Raw genomic sequence first — 17,941 nt, 5'->3', positions numbered from 1 at the left:
GAGCTGAATTCTTTTGCTCTTATGCTTTTTACCAAACTGCGGGTCCTGCACAGGTTGAGTGGGTGGGAAGGCACGGCGCATGCACTGTTAGTTCCAGAAGCCTTTGGCAGGTCCATCAGTACAGTGGGCAGCGTCCACACCGGGGCTCTGAGGATGACAGCAACCACATGTGATCATACTTGTCCTGCTGTCCTTGGAGGATATCTGCTACAGGTCAGCGACTTTGCTTTATCTTTTGTGAACAGCTGGAGCTAGCATTATATTGAATAGCTTCACATATGTTTTTGGTATTGAGATATTGGGAGCCATAGAACGTGGTCTAACAGTTTTAAAGGAGACGTATTTCTGAATAAAAAGGATAGTTTGAAATTCTTTCCCATACAAAATCCGCACAGTAATAAATTACATGAAGTAATGTTCTGATATCTGAAGAGCAGGACCAACATTTGTTAGATTTACCAGGTAATTTTACAGTTTTTGCTGGTGGCCAGTATTCTTTATGGATAACGAATAAAGAGGATTCAATGAATGCTGCTGATAAGGATGGGCATAGTGTTTTAGTGTAATATGTTCCAATTAATAACCAGTGTACTTGAATGTAACTCACCTTGAGCTACTACTGAAAAAGGTGTGAACAAATGATAAATCCAAATCTAAATAAAATAATTGAGAGTTTCCGATTCAGTTTCTCAGGCTTTTTCTATACCGTTGTAGGTGTTTTTGAGGGGCATAATCGAACGGGGCGCCCAGGTTTTCCTGAAGGCATCCCCGCAGGATGGACCCATGAAGGGGCGGGGAAACCGCTATTATCAAAACAAGATGGGTGTCCATGTTTCGTTTCGATAATACAGTCAGGGACGCCCAAATCTCAAAATTTAGGTCGACCAGTTTTCGGCAATAATGGAAACCGAGGACGCCCATCTCAAAAACTACCAAATCCAAGCCATTTGGTCATGGGAGGAGCCAGCATTCGTAGTGCACTGGTCCCCCTCACATGCCAGGACACCAACCGGGCACCCTAGGGGGCACTGCAGTGGACTTCACAAATTGCTCCCAGGTGCATAGCTCCCTTACCTTGGGTGCTGAGCCCCCAAAACCCACTTCCCACAACTGTACACCACTACCATAGCCCTAAGGGGTGAAGGGGGATACCTAGATGTGGGTACAGTGGGTTTTGAAGGGCTCACATTTACCAGCACAAGTTAACAGGTAGGGGGGGATGGGCCTGGGTCCGCCTGCCTGAAGTGCACTGCAGTACCCACTAAAACTGCTCCAGGGACCTGCATACTGCTGTGATGGAGCTGGGTATGACATTTGAGGCTGGCAAAATTTAATTTTTTTTTTTTTTTTTTTTTTTTTTTTTTAGGGTGGGAGGGGTTGGTGACCACTGGGGGGAGTAAGGGGAGGTCATCCCTGATTCCCTCCGCTGGCCATCTGGTCAGTTCGGACACCTTTTTTGAGGCTTGGTCGTGAAAAAAAATGGACCAAATTAAGTTGACCAAATGCTCGTCAGGGACACCCTTCTTTTTTCCATTATCGGCTGAGGACGCCCATCTCTTAAGCACGCCCCAGTACTGCCTTCACTACGCCTCCAACACGCCCCCATGAACTTTGGTTGTCCCCGCGATGGACTGCAGTTGAGGGCGCCCAAAATTGGCTTTCGATTATGCTGATTTGGGTGACCCTGAGAGAAGGACGCCCATCTCCAGATTTGCACTTGATTTGCAAGGAAGAGCTGTATACATTCTTTGTCCCTAAATCTTGGGTGTCCTTTGGATCTTAGAAGTAGTGGGAGAGGAGCCTGTGGATGGAGATCCCAGTTTGGATGGTGGATGCTTGGAATGCCCTCCCGTGGGAGGTGGTGGAGATGAAAACGGTAACGGAATTCAAAAATGCGTGGGATAAACTTAAAGGAATCCTGTTCAGAAGGAATGGATCCTCAGAAGCTTAGCGGAGATTGGGTGGCAGAGCCGGTGGAGGGAGGCGGGGCTAGTGTTGGGCAGACTTCTATGGTCTGTGACCTGAAAATTCCAGATACAAATTAAGTCAGGTATACGCATAAAGTAGCACATACCTTGTTGGGCAGACTGGATGGACCATACAGGTTTTTCTCTGCTGTCATCTACTATGTTACTATGTTTTTATGTTAAAACTAAGTGGAAAAGACTATGGAGATTAGTTGATAAAATTTGCTTTTTATATTTTTATTTTGCCTTACCCTAACCTACAATTCCTCCTTTAAACCCCAATCTTTAAGTTCCACAAAGCAAAATAGCATTCACTTACCAGAGAAATGTCCTCTTCTCTCAGAACTTCTCATGGGCTTCCTCTCATTTCCTGTGCAGCTTTGTAAAAGAAGCCCTAAGTAAGAAAAACTTGAAGGCTCTTTATTTTCTCAAGTATAATTTAAATTACTGGATTGTATTGAAATTCTGGATAATAATTAGCAAAAATGTTAAATTTTGACAAACTTACAGAATTTGCTAATTTTGTGTGCAGAATTTTGAAATTTTTTGCTCAGAATTCTGCCAGGAGTAATATTTCCTTATTTTTTTTTGTTTTTGCTGTGCAAAGTATATTGTTTGTGAAATGTGAAATTCTACAAATAAAAAATTACAAAAAAAAAAATAAAGAAAAAATACTATTTTATATACATAAAGGCTGATCGTTTCATGTCTTGCTTGTATATAAAATACACAAATGTCTTTCTTACAGTCATTATAAGCTGGCACCAAGGGCTTGCTCATGTGGAGAATCTGGGTTCAGTTATTGGGTCAAGTCTTCCATTCTTCAGGCTAGCTGGAGATGCTGCATGTGCCCTGAAATTTCTCAAGCTATTTACTTTTTGTATCTTGCAATATAAACTGTATGTTCATATGCCTGAGTGAATATTAGATATGTTTTATATATGGGCACTGGATTAATACTAACAATAAGAGCATCATGGATGCCCCTATCTGCCTGTCGACATGGTAGCCCAGAAGAGGGTGCAAGTTTTATCTAGCCTGCTAGTTTAAAACTCTACTTCTGAATTACATTTTGAGGTAACTGAGAAACCCTGTTACCAATAGAAATTACTCAATCCTTTTTTTTTCTCCCCCTTTAGGAACTATTGTGTTGCAGTGCAATGCAAAAGTTGTTTCCGAAAAGAAGACTAGAGCAACTCTAATTGTATGTCCGCTGTCCGTGCTGAGCAACTGGATTGTAAGTCTCATGGTATCCCATTCTTAGCTTTAGTTGCATTAGTCAAAATAGAATTTGGCTACTGTACTTTTCACTGCTTCTATGTTTGATTTAAGAAAATAAATTAATAAACCGGCTTATTGGGTGAAGTGTAGAGGACATAAAGATGGCTGGAATTTAAAACTGCCTGCAGGTAATTTTTTTTTTTTTTTTTAACAATGAATAGGGTTCTTATATTGTAACCTATGGAACTTTGTAAGTCTAAGTGCTGTGAAAATGAGCCCCTAAGTACACTAATTTATTATATTTTACTGCTTTGCATCTTTACAGGCTGAAAGAATATAATTCTTAGCATCTTATTTTATTTTTTTAATTGTTTTCCTTTACTTTGAGAGGAAAAATATATGCCAGTACCATTTCTATTGGCCCTCTGTGGATGATGAAAAAAGCATTGTATGCTAAACAGTACAAACTCAAAGACCAGGGGACACTCAATGAAATTACATGGAAATACTTTGAAAACCTATACAAATAGGAGGAAATAGGTTTTCATTCAAACAATAGTTAAACTCTTGGAACTCGCTGCCGGAGAATGTATCTGGGTTTAAAAAAAGGTTTGGACACGTTCCTGGAGGAAAACTCCATAGTCTGTTGTTGAGATGGGCATGGGGTAGCCACTGCTTGCCCCGGGGATTGGTAGCATGGAATATTGCTACTAATTGGGTTCTGCCAGGTACTTGTGACCTGGATTGGCCATGGTTAGAAGCAGGATATTGGGCTAGGTGGACCATCTTATGTTCTTAATAAGACTGAAATCACTTGTCTGGGAAGTATATGGAAACTAGTATTAGTACTTTAACCTAGAATTCATACTATAAGAATAATATTTTGTATGTTGCATCAAATGAAATCATCTTTAATTTGGTTGCTGAAGGACACACACTTTTTTACTCATCAAACCAAAACACAACCCAATCAAAAAGGGTCTGAGTAAGATGAGCTTAAATTTAAACAGAGAATATTAGCCGCCTTGATTACAAGATTCTAGGAGCCCTAATGCGTGACCCCCAATCAAGGAGTACTATTGTAATGACTATTATTACTGATTTTGAGGGGGATGACAAATAGCTCCTTTTCCGATAACGTAATGCGAGGTAGTGACGGCGGATGTCAGCAAGTCTGGTTGGAGAGCTCATTGCAAGTTCCATCTGGCACAGGGCACTATCATTTATTGTTTTTCAACCATTTCTGATTGGGTAATAGCACACTATCTTAAATTTAAATAAGAAAACTAAATTTCTGTTGCTGGGGTCCAAGCAGAATTTAAATTTGGATTTAAAATGCAGTATTGATGGTGATTTTTACTCTCTAGAACACTCAGTTAAGATTCTGGGTGTCCTGTTAGATGAGAATTTAAGTATGGGAAATCAGGGTAATTCCTTAGTATGTAGCTCTTTTCATATGATGAGAAAGTTGAGGAGTATAAGTAAATATCTGCCAGAGGAGTTTTGTACCACCAATCCAATTGCTTATTCTCAGTAGACTGGATTATTGTAATATTGTCTGTCTAGGCTTGTTGAAACAGATCCTTAGAAAAATCCAAGCTATTCAAAATGTGACTGTTTTAAAGAGAAAATCAATCATGTTATTCCATTTTTTTGTTTAAATTGCATTGGCTTTCCTTGGGGAATTATCTCAAAATGTTTACTAGACTGTTTTGTTATTAAGATGTTTCTCTATGGCCAGTTTCGTCATCTATTGTAAGTTGCATGCCTAGTTAGTAATTATAGTGACTTGTATACTGTCTTATAATTAGTGTTACATCCTAGATTTGTTTTATTAATCTACTAGTAAAAAAGGCCCGTTTCTGACACAAATGAAACGGGCGTTAGCAAGGTTTTCCTCGGAGTGTGTGTGTTTGGGAGAGTGTATGTGAGAGTGAGTGTTTGAGAGTCAGAGTGAAAGTGTGAGTCCAATCCATGCTCCTCTGTCACTTGGCCCCTCCATTCATCCCTATCCAGCAATTCCGCTGTCTCCCTGAGGCCTGCCCTGCAATCCATATGCATCCATGGCCATCTGTCCCCTCCATTCATCCCTATCCAGCAATTCCCCTCTCCCTGAGTCCTGCCCTTCCAATCCATGCCCATCCATGCTCCTTTGTCACCTGGCCCCTCCATTTTTCCCTATCCAGCATTTCCCCTCTCTGCCTGAGGCCTGCCCTGCAATCCATATCCATCCATGGCCATCTGTCCCCTCCATTCATCCCTATCGAGCAATTCCCCTCTCCCTGAGTCCTGCCCTTCCAATCCATGCTCCTCTTTCACCTGGCCCCTCCATTCATCCCTATCCAGCAATTCCCCTCTCTGCCTGAGGCCTGCCCTGCAATCCATATGCATCCATGCCCATCTGTGCCCTCCATTCATCCCTATCCAGCAATTCCCCTCTCCCTGAGTCCTGCCCTTCCAATCCATGCCCATCCATGCTCATCTGTCACCTGGCCCCTCCATTTTTCCCTATCCAGCATTTCCCCTCTCTGCCTGAGGCCTGCCCTGCAATCCATATCCATCCATGCCCATCTGTCCCCTCCATTCATCCCTATTCAGCAATTGCCGTCTCCCTGAGTCCTGCCCTTCCAATCCATGCCCATCCATGCTCCTCTGTCCCCTGCCCCCTCCATTCATCCCTTTCCAGCAATTGCCCTCTCTCCCTGAGCCCTGCCCTCCCAATCCATGCCCATCCATGCTCCTCTGTCCCCTGCCGCCTCCATTCATCCTTTTCCAGCAAGTCCCCTGTCTCCCTTCCATGACCCCCCCTTGCATCCATGCTCCTCTCTCTCCCATGTCCCACTCCCAGCCTGGGCCGCCCTCTTCTCCCCCCCCCCCCCCTTCGCATCCATGGTGTCGTTTCTCCCCTGCCCTCCCGCTCCCATTGTTTTTCTTTTGTGGCCACCCTCTTCGCTCCCCCCAACATGTTTTTTTTTTTTTTTTTCTTGTTTTTAAATGTACCTCCGTGGCGGTTCCGGCAACGAAGCGTCAGGGAAGGAGGCGGTGCTCCCGACGTCTAGGTTTCCCTTCGCTGTGTTCCGCCTTCTTTTGACGTCATCCTTGACGTCAGAAGAAGGCGGAACACAGCGAAGGGAAGGCTAGACGTTGAGAGCGCCGCCTCCTTCCCTGACGCTTCGCTGCCGAGCGTTGCGATTGGTTGAGTGTCATTGCTCCGCCCTCGACGTCATCACGTTTGACGCGTGGGCGGGGCAGACACAATGCGATCTCACCCCCTTCACTTTTGGCTAACAGAGGCTTCATTCGAACGTAGGAGGTGCTTTTTATATAGAGAGATTATCTTGGCTGTAACCCACTATGAACTCTTTTTTTTTTTCTGGTATGAGCGGGTTGTAAATGAGCTAACTCTTGTACTTATTGTCTGCACTATAATCTTGGTCTTTCATGTTGACTTATAATGCTGTGCAGGTGTTTCAGATCTGCTTTGTCAGAATACTGGCAAATTTCAGGGCTGCACCACTTCTTATACAAGTGATGATGTCACTGAATTGTCATAACACACTTGTCTGTACTGATCTAGGAGGACTCAGGGAAAGGAAATTTAGCAGGTAAGAACAAATTTTGAGTTATGTAGTGACTTCATTTCACCAGCCCGCAGCTCTGCTGATAGAGTGTAACTGGAAGGTATGGTGAACTTTTATATGAAAGCACTTTGCAATGCAAAAACCCCAAAAGATTTCAGAGAAGCTTATAAAACTAAAATAAAAATGTTTTTATAAAGCTCTGGAATTTGTCCTGGTGATATATTTTATCTTGCCTTACATTAGTAAGGTCAGATTTTCATCCTTTTCTATAGGGTACTGACCAGGGTAAATGGCCTGATTTTGTAGATTCTTTCTTAAATAAGTCAGATTATTGAACGACAACTTCAGTATGCTTCAATTTTGCATTTTATTATGCTCTTAATTTTTATGTTTACTCTGAACCCCCCCCCCCCCCCCAAAAAAAAAAAAAAAACCACCATGTATGCAGAAATTTCAATAAAACTGTTTTGTTTCTTTCCAGGACCAGTTTGAACAACATGTAAAACCAGATGTGCACTTGAATATATATGTTTATTATGGTCCCGATCGTAGTAAAGACCCAGCAGTTCTTTCAAAACAAGATGTTGTGTTAACTACATACAGTGTTTTGACACATGATTATGGAGTAAGTATTTGTTAAAGTACAGATATTTCACAGGTTTTGGCAGAGACACAAAAACATTAGATAAGAAAAATAAAATCCTGCCATGCAATTTATTGAAATACAGAGGCTTTGCAGCTTCCTGGAAAAATTACGGAAACCTTCCTTTGCCATTTTCTCTGGAACTGCTGTGCTCTAGGGTCAGTATTTTTCACCATGCATCCTTAACGTGTGGAGGTATCTGCAATTGTGTTTTAAGCTTCAGTGAATATGGAAAATCCAAAGATTGAGACAGAACAAGCTGCTGTTAGAGACAGACAACTGCAATAAAGCATAAATAATCATATGCTAAGATAAAAAGGAAAAAGTGTCAGCAGTTTGCAAAAATATGATTAAATTGGGGAATAGCAATTTAATTGTATCTGCTGTTTTCCAGTGGTGCTGTTGATTAATACTGTAGGAAGAAAACAAAAAGGGGGTCCTTGGGAGCACTTTAAAAACCTCTTGTTTTTGCAAAATCAAATTTTCATTATGGTTTATTTTAAGTTAGTTATGGCTTCCTGTGGCAGATGTTTAATAATCCCTCACCCCCAGGGTATGATATTAAGGGGAACTATTTAAGTGTATAATGGAATGATTTCCTACTGCCTGTAGTGGAAAACTTCCCCATAGTACACTAGGGCAGCTGCTGCTCCATGTCTCATAATCCAGATTGCAGACGATAAACAAAGCTGTTGCTAGGATCCTTGGGCTTTATAAAAATGGCTCGTCATGTTCTCCTTTATCACTTTATTGGATTAGAGCCCTCTTATCACAGTTGGAGCCCTTTTACTAAAGGGTTGCTGCGCAGCAATCTGGAATTACTGCCGTCAGTAGTTCCGCCCCAGTGCGCATCATTTCCAGCGCTGCCGGAATGTTTCAAAAATTATCACCGCAGGAGGTTACTGCTGGGTTAGCGCAGAAGACTTTATCGCCACCTCAGTGGGTGGTGGTGGTAAGTGCACCCCCCCTGAAATGGCTGCGTGGCAAGTGCGAACTTACCACACGGCCGATTTCTTTTTTCCACCTTTTTACCCACTGCAGTAAAATGGGACTCTGCGCGCAGCAAAAACTTGCACTGCTGCTAGCCCAGGGTCCCTTTAGTTCAACTTAGTAAAAGGGGCCCTTGATTTTAAATGTATTTTTTTCTGGTAGTCTAGAGAAACTAGAAAATGTTTAACAAAGCATTAAAAAGCATTGTAGAAGGGGTATCTATATCTCAAATATACCCCCTGATATGTATATACTGCAGTTAGTGTTGGATTTAAATGCCAGCTATGTTACTAATTTTTCTGGACAGTTATCTGGGTACTGGTGCTGAATGTTAGCGGTACCCTGATAATTTCTGGCTCTGTCCCTAGATTATGCAGGAAAAACAAACAAAGGTGGGGGAACGAAAACACCATGTATGGTGTGCTAGGGAGTGTGTGGATGTATGTAAATAAAAACATGAGCATGATATGAAAAACAAATGTGTATACATGTTCTACTGTAAACAAATGGTATTGTATGAAAAACAAATGCATATGATACAGTGGACAAAAGACACATGATATACATGAGCTCAGGTACATATACATGTTGGAAAACCAAGAGTAAACCTACAAAGAATGAATGAATACATTAAAAAAAATATATAAATAAATTATATTAAAACATGCGGAGGAGCATATCCACATATTAAAAACTTGGTATACAAAAAAGAATAATTGTAGTAAAACACGAATATATATATATGCATCTTGAAACAGCCGCATTGAGCCTGCCATGAGTGGGAAAGCGCGGGGTACAAATGTAACAAAAAAAAAATAAACAACAAAAAACCATTTATTTATGTATTTATAGCATTTATACTCCATATTATCCCTAAACAAATTTGGGTTCAATATCGCTTACATCAAACTTTAAAGCAAAGTACAATAAATATTAAATAAAAGTAAAAGACAATAAAACCATGAAATGGGAAATGAACATGCAAATGGAAATACATTGTAAATGGAGCGCCATCCCGTACAAGATTGTAACCACAAACTGGATTATAAATAAAAAATTAAGCAATACCCACATAAATGGATTTGTAAAATGTACATTTAAAAATGGACATTATTTTAAAACATATATATTTAGGGCTGATCGTATGAACCAAACCGTTATGTATTCTAAACCTTATGGAGGCACATTGTGCTAGAGGAATTCATTGAAAACATCGTTAACCCAGGGATTATGAAAAATATTTGCACTGCACTGAAAATACTGAAAGTGTTATGGATAAAGATGTAAGACACAGACCATTCTTCCACAGACGATCAAAGATAGTTCACAATAGTGGAAGAAACCAGCCACAAGTTCCAAGATGAATCGACAACAATTTATTATGTGGACATAATGAACTCAATATGGTCCGTTATTCGACTCGCAAAGCCTTCATCAGGGGTTCTTAAAAAAACAAATAAAATATCTTGGATAAAGATATAAACCATTCACTAAAACCTCGTGTGTACTGAGTAGAAGAGGTATTATGGATTGGGAAAATGTATGGCTGAGACCATATCTATGTGCAGAGAAGTAAAAAAGGGAGGAACTCGGGGGGGGGGGGGGGGGGTAAATCATTTGTTGTGGATACTTTTTATATTGGGGAAATACGAGGTGAATTATAGAAAGGGCTTATAATCAATCTGGAGATTGAAGCCACATGGAGTGACCATGTTCAGATCAAAAATTAATTTCTGTTCTTCTTGAAGAAGCCATTTATTAATATCACCCATTCTTCGGCAGGAGTGGAAAATCCTGTAAACAAAAATTTTTGGATCTGTAGAGTGGCCTTCTGTGTTCCAGTGGTTGACTAATGATACTGATTCTATATTCCTGTTGATACAACTTTGATGTTCAATGATGCATTCTTTTTGGACTCAGGAGATGCTAAAACTGCAGCACAATTTATTTATTTGTTACATTTGTATTCCACATTTTTCCATTTATTTGCAGGCTCAATGTGGCTTACATAGTACCGTAAAAGTGTTCGCCAAGTCCGGTAGAGAAACAAATACAAGGTGATGATGTGGTCGAAGAAGGTTCATGAGTTTTGGGTGCAATGGAGATAGAAGAGAGGAAGGGTTATGTGTTGTCCATTACGAGCTGTGGTTTTGCTGTGTTGCAGAGTTCAGGCACAGGTAGGTTTTAGTGATTTTCTGAAGTTTAGATGGTTGTAGGTTGTTTTCACGGCTTTTGGCAGTGCGTTCCATAGTTGTGTGCTTATATAGGAGGAGCTGGATGCATAAGTTGATTTGTATTTTGAGTCCTTTGCAGTTCGGGTAGTGGAGGTTTAGGTATGTTCGTGATGATCCGATTGTGTTTCTGGTTGGTAGGTTTATGAGGTCTGTCATGGATCCTGGGGCTTCGCCATAGATAATTTTATGGACCAGGGTACAGATTTTGAAGGTAATACATTCTTTGATTGGGAGCCAATGCAGTTTTTCTCGGAAGGGTTTGGCACTTTCGAATCGTGTTTTACCAAATATCAGCCTGGCTGCTGTGTTTTGAGCGGTCTGGAGTTTCTTTGTGAGTTGTTCTTTACATCCCACATAAATTCCATTGCAGTAGTTTGCATGGCTTAGTACCATTGTTTGTATTAGGTTGCGAAATGTTTCCCTCGGGAAGAATGGTTTCACTCGCTTAAGTTTCCACATTGAGTGGAACATTTTCTTAGTTGTGGAGTTCACTTGGCTCTGTGTAAGGTTACGGTCGATTGTAACGCCGAGTATTTTCAGGCTGCCCAAGATAGGGAGCGTGTGGTCTGGGGTGTTTATGGTTGTGGGATTATTTGTATTGTGTTGAGATGAGATGAGAGGATGAGACAATGTGTTTTTCTCAGTATTGAGTTTCAGTTGAAATGCATTTGCCCATGAGGCCATGGTGTTCAAGCTGAGCTTGATTTCATTGGTGATTTCTGTCAGATCATGTCTAAAGGGAATGTATATTATGACGTCGTCTGCGTAGATGAATGGGTTGAGGTCTTGGTTGTATAAGGACTTGGCTAGTGGGGTCATCATTATATTGAAAAGTATTGGAGTGGAGAAGTGGCCTAGTGGTTAGGGTGGTGGACTTTGGTCCTGGGGAACTGAGTTCAATTCCCACTTCAGGCACAGGCAGCTCCTGGCACAGGCAGCTCCTTGTGACTCTGGGCAAGTCACTTAACCCTCTATTGCCCCATGTAAGCCTCATTGAGCCTGCCATGAGTGGGAAAGCGCTGGGTACAAATGTTAACTAAAAAAAAAAATAGTGGTGATCCTTGAGGTACTCCGCAGTCTGCTTTCCACAGCGGTGATATGTTTGAATTTGATTTCACTTGGTATGTTCTGGTGGATAGAAAACCCTTGATCCAGCTAAGTATGTTTCCACCAATCCCGAAGTAATCTAGGAGTCTTAGTAGTATATTGTGGTTTACCATGTCAAATGCACTCGACATGTCAAATTTGAGGAGAAGTATGCTTTTACCTGTAGCTATTTCCTGCTTGAATTTGGCCAGGAGAGTGATTAGTACAGTTTCAGTGCTATGGAGGGGGCGGAATCCTGATTGTGATTCATGTAATATGAAAACTTGTTTATGTAGTCAGTAAGTTGTTTGGTTACCATGTTTTCCATCAGTTTGACTGTTAGTGGGATAGATGCAACTGGACAGTAATTGGTAAGTTCGTTTTTTTTTTCTTGGTATCTTTTGGTATTGGGGTGAGTAGGATGTTGCCATATTCCTTAAGGAAGAGACCTTGTTGGAGCATGTAGTTTAGGTGGGATGTGAGGTCTGCTATGAAGCGGTCGGGGGCGGATTTAAGTAGGTAGCTGGGGCAGACATCCAGTTTGCAGTGGGTATTGGAGAACCTATGAGTCGCATGGGCGATGATTTCGGCGGTGAGGAGAGCAAAGTTTGACCAGGTTTGGTCTGTTGGGTGTTCTCCAAAGGTTGGGTCCAGGCCATTGATGAAGTATTCGATGTCAGCGTTGTCCTGAGGAAGTGTATTTTGTAGATTTACTGTTTTTTCATTGAAGTATTTAGCATGTTTGTCTGCAGATGGGATGTCTGTGTTGGTTGTGGTGACTGACGTGGTTTCTAGTAGTTTATTTACGAGTTGGAAGAGTTTCTTCATGTCTTTGTAATTGGTCCTATTTTGGTTTTATAATAAGACCTTTTGGTCCGTCTTATTGCATATGAAAGACTCCTGAGGAAATTAAAAAAAAAAAAAGCCATGGAATGTCCTGTTGTGGTTTGGGAAATGGTTTAAACCTACTCTCTGTTTTCTGTCTTTTAATAGCCAGTTTTCTCAATAGAGACGTGTAGCAGACATAATTGGGAAATTGTGTTTCGGCTTCCTGTATATACATTGGTTTTACTACGACCTTTACCAAATGCATTTAGAACCTTCCATTTTGAAGAATTGATTTTACTGTCTGGTGTACAGTTATTTTGCTATCACACTTTTATATGCCAGTCTATATATTTCTAATATCTAGAAGGTTTAAGCTGATAAAAATTTTAGCTTGAACCAAAAGATGATTAGTAACTTATTTATTTCAGTGTAGAAGTGACAGCCCCTTACATAAAGTCAAGTGGCTCCGAATCATACTGGATGAAGGACATACGATTCGAAACCCAAATGCTCAACAGACCAAGGCAGCAGTAGGCTTAGAAGCAGAAAGAAGATGGGTACTGACAGGTAATATACTTAACATAAAAAAATGGGTGTGGAATCACAAAATCTAAAATAACTACAAACAATATGATCCACTCAAAAATAGAGACTTGTAACTCAAAAAAAGAAGTAAAAGCCTCAAAGAGCTCCAAATCCAAAGACTTAGAGCTAGGAATGATCTTGTAGATCTTTTCTTCATCATCTACAAACCTTTATGTATAATCTATCTTTTTTTTTTCTTCAATCATTTTTTATGTTCCAATAATTTTTCATATTTGTTTTCTTTTTTATAAAACAACTTCCAAGTTATTGCAAACTTCTAGTTTGTTTATTTATTTATTTATTGCATTTGTATCCCACATTTTCCCACCTATTTGCGGGCTCAGTGTGGCTTACAATACATTGTGAATGATGGAAATACAATTTGTTACAGTACGATTATGGGTTACATTGTGAAGAGTTATGGGAAGTCAAAGTCAAAATATCACTAGGGGAATAGAACAATGGAATGTAACAATGGGAAAATGATAGGGCGATAGAACAATAGCAAGAGAACATTCGGGTATAACAATTTTATCTATGGGTAGAGTTTTAAGTGTGAATATACGGGGGAAGAGAATTCAGAAGAGAGTGTATTGATGCATTTCTATTAGTGTGTATGGACTTTATGTGTTTTGATCCTTGCGATAAATTCTCTCAAAGAGATGAGTCTTCAATGGTTTGCGGAAGTCGGTTAATTCGTAGATCATTTTCAGGTTGCGTGGTAGTGTATTCCAGAATTGTGTGCTCATATAAGAGAAGGTTGATGTGTGCAGTACTTTGTATTTTATGCCTTTGCACTTAGGGAAGTGGAGATTGAGGAAAGTTCGGGATGATCTTTCAGCATTTCTGGGTGGCAGGTCTATTAAATCAGACGTGTATGCAGGGGCTTCACCGTGAATAATTTTGTGAACTAAGGTGCATACTTTAAAAGTGATAGGTTCCTTGAGTGGGAGCCAGTGTAGTTTCTCACGTAAGGGTTTTGCACTTTCGTATTTTGGTTTTCCGAAGATGAGTCTGGCTGCTGTATTCTGGGCTGTTTGAAGTTTCCTCAGTATTTGCTCCTTGCAGCCTGCGTATAGTGAGTTGCAGTAGTCCAGATGACTGAGTACGAGTGATTGCACTAGGCTGCGGAAGACAGATCTTGGAAAGAATGGTCTTATTCTTTTCAGTTTCCACATGGAGTAGAACGTCTTTTTGGTTGTGTTGTTCGCGTGAGTCTCAAGTGTTAGGTGGCGGTCAATAGTGACTCCAAGGATTTTTAAAGTTTCTGAGATTGGCAGATTTAGTTTAGGTGTGTTAATAGCGATAAATTTATTTGTGTTGTATTGAGAAGTAAGTATGAGGCATTGAGTTTTTTTCTGCGTTCACTTTCAGTCGGAATGCATCTGCCCAGGTGTTCATGATGTGTAGACTTTGGTTGATTTCGTTGGAGATTTCTTTAATGTCTTGTTTGAAAGGAATATATATCGTTACATCATCGGCGTATATGTATGGGTTAAGGTTATGGTTTGATAGAAGTTTTGCCAAGGGGATCATCATTAGGTTGAAAATAGTTGATGAGAGGGGGGATCCTTGCGGTACTCCACATTCAGGTGTCCATGCAGCAGACGTAGTTGAATTTGATGTGACCTGATATGAGCGTAAGGTTAAGAACCCCTTGAACCAGTTTAGGACATTGCCTCCGATTCCAAAATATTCGAGTATGTGTAATAGGATTCCGTGGTCAACCATATCGAAGGCACTTGACATGTCAAATTGTAAGAGGAGTATATTGGTGCCGGTTGCAATCATTTGTTTAAATTTGGTCATTAGGGTAATTAATACTGTTTCTGTGCTGTGATTTGACCGAAATCCTGATTGGGCATCATGCAGTATTGAGAACTTGTTGAGAGAGTTTGTGAGTCGTTTGGTTACCATCCCTTTGGTTATTAGTGGTATAGATGCTACTGGTCTGTAGTTAGTTATTTCGCTTGCGTTTTTCTTTGAGTCTTTGGGTGTTGGGGTGAGTAGAATTTTTCCTTTTTCCTTTGGGAAAAGTCCGTTTTGTAGCATGAAGTTCAAGTGGTTCGTTAGGTCTATTAATTGTTGAGGAGCTGATTTCATGAGGTTGTTTGGGCAGATATCTAGTTTGCATTGGGATTTGGCGAATCTTTTGAGTGTTTGAGATGAGGTCTTCTGATAGTAATTCGAATTCGGTCCAGATCCTGTCTGCTGGGTATATTCTGTCTTCTGGGTCTAGACAGTTTAGGAGTGTGGCGTATTCAATAGGGCTGGCGGGTAATTTAAGTCGTAATTGTATAATTTTCTCCTTGAAGTATTTCGCGAGGTTGTCGACCCCTGGTGTATCTTTGCTGTTGTTTGTAACTGGTGTGGTGTCTAGCAATTTATTTACAAGGTAGAAGAGTTTGTGTGTGTCTTTGTAGTTTGGTCCAATCATTGTTTTGTAGTGTAGTCTTTTAGTCTGTTTTATGGTATATTTGCATTTCCGCCGAAGTGATTTCCAGGCATTCAGTGTGTGTTCATCTTTCTTTTTGTTCCATGCGCGTTCTAGTTTTCTGACTTGTGTTTTGAGTTCTTTCAGCTCTTCGGTGAACCATGGATTTGATTTTTTTCCTATGTGATGTTCTGGTTTAGATTGGGGCAATTGTGTCTAATGTTGTCTTACATATATCATCCCATTCTTGGAGGAATTGAATGGTGTCTGCATTTGTTGACCATTCGTTTTGGTAGACCTGTTGCCAGAATGTTGTGGGGTCTATTTTTCCTCTCGTGGTGTATGTTGTTCGTTCATGTTTGTTGACTGTGTTACTGTGTATTTTTCGCCAGTGGAGGGAGACGTATGCTTTATGGTGGTCTGTCCATAGTGTGGGTGTCCATCTTGTGTCTGTAAGTAGGAGAGTTGAGTCTGGGTCGAATTTGTGTGTAATGATGTCTAGTGTGTGTCCTTTTACGTGTGTTGGTTGAGTGTTAGGTGCGTGTAAATCCCAGAGTTTTAAGAATTCTTTGCATTCTTGTGTGCCTGTTGAGGTGTAGGTTGAAATCTCCTATTATGAGGATGTTTGAGGCAGAGACACGTGTTCGAAATGAAGTCCATGAGTTGCGTTTGGGAGTCTTTCCATTTTCCTGGTGGCCTGTAGAATAGGATTGCGTTGAGGTGTCCTTGTAGGTTCGGATGATTGATTTTTTGTGGAGGCGATTTCGAATTGTGGTGAGGTGGATTCGCCAGTGGTTGTGATGGTGAACTCAGATTTGTAAATTATGGCTATTCCGCCACCTCTTTTTCCATTTCTTGTCCAGTGGGTGATTTTGTATTCTGGTGGACATGTCTCTATGATGGCGGGGTCTGTAGGGCCGTGGAACCATGTTTCCGTGATGAATAGAAGGTCTAGGTTCTCTGTGGTAATCCAGTCTAGTATGTCTGCCGAGTTGCTTACTGCTGATCTAGCATTGATGTATCCTAATCGGATTGAGCGGTATGGTTCTGTAGGGAGGTTAGATGTGTTTATTTTTATTAGTTGTCTGTTTCCTAGGTGGCTGAATTTGTCGTTTTGTTTTCTCTTTCTGTTGGTGGTGTTCATATGTGGAGGTTTTTTCTTTTGGTTGGTTATTGTATTTTTGGTCTGGTGAGTTGATAGGTTGTACATAGAGTTGGTGTGTTGTTGTTGTTGTTGTTAGAAACATCAATCCATGGCTTTATCTGGTTTGATGTACAAACTCTCAACTTTTATTGAATCTAAAATTAGAAGCACTTATCTTTTAACAGCAAATCAAGAGCCGACTTATCAAACTTTTTCTTCAGTCACCTAGGACCAACGATGGCCAGCGTTTCGCTTAGCTGCTTCAGGGTCCAAACAGTCAGGGAAAATAAGACACCATTTCAGTTTCTTGCTGCTGCCCTCCGTCTCCTTGTATCGGAATTCAAGAAAGCTTGGGATAAGCACATAAACACTTATGATCTATAAGGGAGAGGTAGACCTGAAGGTCAGCAGCAAGAAGTTGAAATGCTGTCTTATTTTCCCCGACTTTTTGGACCCTGAAGCAGCAAGAAGTTGAAATGCTGTCTTATTTTCCCCGACTGTTTGGACCCTGAAGCAGCTAAGCGAAATGCTGTCCATTGTTGGTCCTGGGTGATTGTAGAAAAGGTTTGAGGAGTCAGCTTTTGGTTTGCTGTTAAGTGCTTCTAATTTTGGATTCAGTAAAGTTGAGAGTTTTGTACATTGAACCACAGCCATGGACTGATGTTTCTTACTATGTTTGCAATAACTTGGAAGTTGTTTTATAACAAAGATTGAAATATGAAAAATTATTGGAACATGAAAAATGATTGAAAAAAAAAAGATTATGTATAAAAGTTTGTGGAAGGTTTTTGCCGATGATGAAGATCATTCCTAGCTCTGTAAGTCTTTGGATTTGGAGTTCTTTGTGGCTTTTACTTCCTTTTGAGTTACAAGTCTCTATTTTTGATTGGATCATATTGTTTGTTATCATTTTAGGTAATACACTTAAACATGCACTTGTATTGCAGCAGTGATACCGCTGGAAATAAATAAATTAAAACCGTTTTGAATCGTGCCATTTTTTTTTAACGTTTAGACAGCAGGTTGCCTTTGGAAGGAAAAAGGGATAGTCTCTAATATGTTAAACTTTTTTTTTTTTAGGTACCCCTATTCAGAATTCTTTGAAGGATTTGTGGTCTCTCTTGTCTTTTTTTAAACTAAAACCATTTGCTGACAGAGAATGGTGGCATCGAACAATCCAGCGGCCTGTCACTATGGGAGATCAAGGAGGACTCCGGTATGAGGAATA

General features: G+C 40.5%; 1 protein-coding gene across 1 annotated transcript in view; it reads left to right on the top strand.

Moving 5' to 3' along the window:
- HLTF (helicase like transcription factor) overlaps positions 1-17,941 on the top strand; it is a 117,423-nt gene that overhangs the window by 40,299 nt on the left and 59,183 nt on the right. The window contains exons 11-14 of the mRNA XM_030217045.1: positions 3,107-3,204; positions 7,251-7,394; positions 12,979-13,117; positions 17,794-17,929. Of these exons, the coding sequence (XP_030072905.1) occupies positions 3,107-3,204; positions 7,251-7,394; positions 12,979-13,117; positions 17,794-17,929 (517 nt within the window). The remainder of the gene's footprint in view (positions 1-3,106; positions 3,205-7,250; positions 7,395-12,978; positions 13,118-17,793; positions 17,930-17,941) is intronic.

The sequence above is a fragment of the Microcaecilia unicolor genome, chromosome 10 (genome assembly GCF_901765095.1).
Source record: "Microcaecilia unicolor chromosome 10, aMicUni1.1, whole genome shotgun sequence".
Classification (NCBI taxonomy): domain Eukaryota; kingdom Metazoa; phylum Chordata; class Amphibia; order Gymnophiona; family Siphonopidae; genus Microcaecilia; species Microcaecilia unicolor.
This window is presented reverse-complemented; position numbering and strand designations above follow the sequence as displayed.